Source organism: Helobdella robusta, assembly GCF_000326865.2.
Source record: "Helobdella robusta unplaced genomic scaffold HELROscaffold_22, whole genome shotgun sequence".
NCBI lineage: Eukaryota > Metazoa > Annelida > Clitellata > Rhynchobdellida > Glossiphoniidae > Helobdella > Helobdella robusta.
In genome coordinates this window covers 3,022,670-3,027,669 of record NW_008704170.1, presented here as the reverse complement: position 1 = coordinate 3,027,669, position 5,000 = coordinate 3,022,670, and the positions used below count along the sequence as shown (strand labels likewise).

General features: G+C 38.1%; 1 protein-coding gene across 1 annotated transcript in view; it reads left to right on the top strand.

Moving 5' to 3' along the window:
• The window catches only part of HELRODRAFT_172150 (hypothetical protein), a gene marked incomplete at both ends in the record, with an annotated part of 3,098 nt that extends 130 nt beyond the window's left edge, over positions 1 to 2,968 (top strand). The window contains 2 exons of the mRNA XM_009018815.1: positions 623 to 779; positions 839 to 2,968. Of these exons, the coding sequence (XP_009017063.1) occupies positions 623 to 779; positions 839 to 2,968 (2,287 nt within the window). The remainder of the gene's footprint in view (positions 1 to 622; positions 780 to 838) is intronic.
• Between the last annotated feature and the right edge of the window lie 2,032 nt (positions 2,969 to 5,000).

The following is a 5,000-nucleotide window of genomic DNA, read 5'->3' as shown; positions in this document are numbered from 1 at the left end:
CGATTACGACGATGAAGATGATGAAGACGTTGATGAAGATTATGAGTTTCAAATCTTTGACGATGAACTGTTATCAGATAGTGGTGATGGTAATAGTTATAATAATAATAATAATAATAATAATAATAATAATGAGGATGGCGATGACGACTATGATGATGGAGGTAATGGTGGTTTAAAAAATATCAGACAATATGAGAATTTCGATTTTAAAAGGAAACTCAATTTTAACAACAAAATCTTCGCAGGCGACAACATCAACAACAACAACAATCACATCAACAACGTTAAAAACATCAACAACAACATTAAAAACAACACCAACAACAAATACAACGACCACAACAACATCAGCAACAGCAACAATAACACGAATTTAACCGGTGAAATAAACCAATTATCTCAAAGTTTCCCAGACCATTATAAGCATCTTTATAATGACATTCGACAACACTCGCATCATCATCATTACTCTCAACATCAACATCATCATCATCAACAGCAGCAGCAACAACAAAAACAACAGCAGCAACAGCAGCGGCGTCATCAGCGACAAAAATTTCCTCATCGTCAAAACATTTTTCATCGTTTTCATCAAAGGTATCCATCATATTTACTACAGGCATCCAGACGACAACATCAACATCAACAACATCTGCAACAACAGCATCAACAACATCTGCAACAACAGCATCAACAACATCTGCAACAACATCTGCAACAACATCAACAACAACAACAAAAACATCAACATCATCAACAACATCAACAAAAACAACGTCGTCATATAAATCTCCCGACAACGCAACGTCATCGTCATTCCGCCAATCAAAAACAGGGATGTGCGTGTTCTTTAAACTTTCTTGAAATGCGCTGCGACGTGTTGTTGGACGCTCGTGGGAGCTCCATATTCAACGCTCGCTCCGTTTACGACAATTTCGTGAAATTTTCGTCGCGAGTTAGAAAAAAATGGCCTTCTCGCGAGGCGAAAAATTACGACATTCATAACATCGCTAGGAACGACGACGATGACAACGATGCTAGCAACAATAGTACTAATTACACCAACAAAAACATCAACAGCTACATCAATAACATCAACAACTACATCAATAACAATACTACTTTTAGCAGCACACTTGCATCAAAACATCGAGAAGCCATGGAACAGACTGCTCAAATGATCGGCTTACATAGTAACAATCTCTCGCATAATAATAATAATAATAACAACAATAATAATAACAATAATAGTAATAGTAATAGTTCAGTATTAAGAAGTGAGGGAGATGATGATGATGATGACGACGAAATGGATGACGACGATGAAATTATGAACGCTTTCGTTTTAAATGCAAATACAATAACGGACATCAACTCGCTTCTTCATCTTAATAATAATAGAAATACTAATTCATCACAACATCTTCATCACCGTCCTCCTCCTCCTCCTCCTCCTCACCATCATCATCAGCAGCAGCAGCAACAACAACAGCAGCAGCAGCAGCAGCAGCAAACGTTCAACTTCTTAAACGGCAGATTCAAAGTACGCAAACTCATTTTGAGCAACAACAACATCGGCCTCTTGCTATCATCCCCACCACCACCATCATCATCGTCTTCCTCTTCTTCCTCATCTTCTTCTTCATCCTCCTCACCAGAACTACTTTCCCTAACAACACGTAGCCATCTTGAAATATTAGAAATGTCCAATTGCAATTTAGGGCCGAAAATGCACGCGAAAAATTTTCTCAGAGACTCTCCTAATTTGCGCCGATTAATCATACCCAACAACAGGATCGAATATTTCCCAGCGAATTTCTTCGCGTCAATCTCTTCTCTGAGGGGCTCCAATCCAATCACGGAACTCATTTCGTGGGGGAACAACTTGAAATCACTTGATTCGGCGTCATTCGGCGGCAGAAATCAGCTGCCTAATTTGAGACATCTCGATTTGGAGTGGAATGAAATTAGGGAGTTGGGTGTGTCTAAAAGCAGCAGGAGCAGTAGTAGTGGTGGTGGTAGTAGTAAAAGTAGCGGCCGGAAAGCTGGTGGTCGTAGAAAGCGAAATATCCAGGCAACTGTTTGTATCCATGAAGTTGAAAGGAATGATTCCAATACTAATGGTTGTAGTACTCACGATGTTAATAACGATGATAATGATGATGATGATGACGAGGGTAGTGATGATAATGATGTTGACGAGGAGAATGTTGATGATGATAATGATTGCGATGTTGCTGATAATGGGAATGTCGACGATTCGATTAGAGGCGAGATCGGCACATCCCTAGTGACGGATCACAAATCTCATCCCCCACGTCTTCACGGACGACGCGAAAAACATTCGAAGCATCGTCGTCCTTGTCGTCGTCATCATCAACAGCAACATCAACAACAACAACAACGACAACAACAACAGCAACATCATCAACATCAACAACAACAACATCAACAACAACAACAACATCAACAACATCAACAACGACAACAACAACAACGACAACATCTACAAAAACATCAACAGCGACAACATCAACAACGACAACACTATCATCCCCATCGTCATCCTTGCCATCGGCACAAACGCAGTCCTCCGGTCGATCCAACCATCCCACTACGCTCCTCCCTCTCTTACGTCATCGGACGCCATCTTGAAATCCTGAAATTAGGACACAACCACATCAGCTCCATATCCGCCTGGTACTTCAAGCACTTTCCCGCTCTGAAGTATTTAAAATTGAACAACAACGGGCTGTTGTACATCTATCCAAATGCTTTCAGTGGCGTCAGCGAGTTGGCCAGGTTGGATCTGTCTAACAACCGCATAGCATATCTACTCGACGATACGTTTGCTTCTTTGGGGAGGTTGAAAATGTTGAACCTGCAGAACAACGAGTTGATAAATGTTTGGTTTAGAACATTCGTCGGACTCAACAGCCTGCAATATCTCGATCTATCCGGTTAATTGCTTTTCCTTCTTCGATGTTCTCTCGTTCGTTCTAATAGTTTTAATAAACTTTTGTACAATTTTTAACAACAATTTAAAACAAATATATAAAATAAACGAATGTTGACGAGTTTATTCTACTACATTTCATTTAAATTTTCAACAAAGAATCAAGCAATTCTAAATTTTATTTCTTCTAATTTTCTTTAAACCTACCCCAAACAAAATCAGGCAACCGTCTGACCAATCTGGCGGCCAGTCTCTTCCAGCACGCTCCTTCATTGGTCAGTTTGAATTTGGCGGGAAATTCTCTGCAAACGATATCCAAATGTCTCTTCGTTCATAAGCCAAATTTGGCGCTAAAATTTATCGACCTTCTGAGGAACCCCATCGTGTGCGGCTGCTCACTAACCGGCCTCTTCAGAGTAAATAACGATAATAATAATAATAATAATAATAATAATAATAATAATAATAATAATGAAATTGATATGACGTCATCCTTAATTTCTTCAGCTTCTCAAACGTCATCATCATCGTCGTCGTCATCATCATCATTTTCATCATCATCATCACCAGAGCTGCCTTTAAAATCTCGTCCCCACAACCAGCTGCATCAAACGTCATCATCATCATCATCATCATCATCATCAACAAGTTATGAAGAAGAAGAAGATGATGATGACGATGGCGGTGATGATGATGATAACAACAATAATGATGATAATGATGACGGTGGTGGTGGTGATGATGATGGGTATAATTCCCTTTCACGTGGGAGATTGAATTCCTCGAACAGCATTTATCCGACAGCATTTGTAAGTCGTACTCTTGCTGGTGATGGTTATGATTGCGTCGTTGATGATGATAATGATGATGAAGATGACGAAGATGGTGATGATGATGGTGATGATATCGCTGGAAAGTTGCGACGATTTGACGACACTAAGGAGTTTCACTTTTACATTTTTAAAGGTGTCCAAATATGGAAACAGCGACGACGATGATTACGTCATCTTACGAGCATCATCATCATCACCGTCGTCTCTATCATCCTCATCATCCTCATCATTGACTCGGAAAACTCTAGAAATTTCTCAGCAGAATTTGAAAAAGTATTTCACCCGACGTCTTAGACAACAACAACGGAAGAGCAAGCACATCAAAAGCAATCTCATTATTTGGGGAAATTGCTTACAGCCGCCACCACAGCCACCACAACCACCACAACCACCACAATCGCCATCGTCGTCATCGTCGTCATCGTATCACATAGACAACAAGGCCAATAATATCAATAACAAACATCACTATCATCATCGCCATCATCATCATCATCATCCCAATTACCGCAATCATCACCATAACCAACAGGAAATGGGTTTGGTGTCTATAATTAGTGACCAATTAGATGAGTTGTTTGATTGCCAGGACGACGTTTGCTGACCAATCAAATCAACGCTATTCTTATTGTTATTATTATTATTATTATTGTTGTTGTTGTTGTTGTTATTATTGTTGTTGTTATTATCACCATCATCATTATCATAATCGTTATCAGTATCTTAACACATAGCAAAAAATATGTTCAAATGAAAATCAAAATTACAGGCAAATATTAATACACACACATATATATACAGCCATACATTATATGAATGTGTATATGTATGTGTGCATGTATGTATGTATGTATGTATGTATGTATGTATGTATGTATGTATGTATGTATGTATGTATGTATGTATGTATGTATGGATTGAGATAAGTGCTTTGAAAGCATTGCATTCGCTTCTTCAATTGAATTTAATTATTTTATCATTCTACATCGGCCGATGAAATAATAAGAATAAAAGTAATAATATTATTATTAATAATAAATAATGATAATAATGAAAATAAATAAATTAATAATTCTTTATTATTATTATTTTCATATAGATATAGCAACAACAACATCAACAACAGCAACAATGACAAAATCAACAACAACAACATCAACAACAACATCAACAACAACATCAATTCACATAATTCACAATAACCAGCA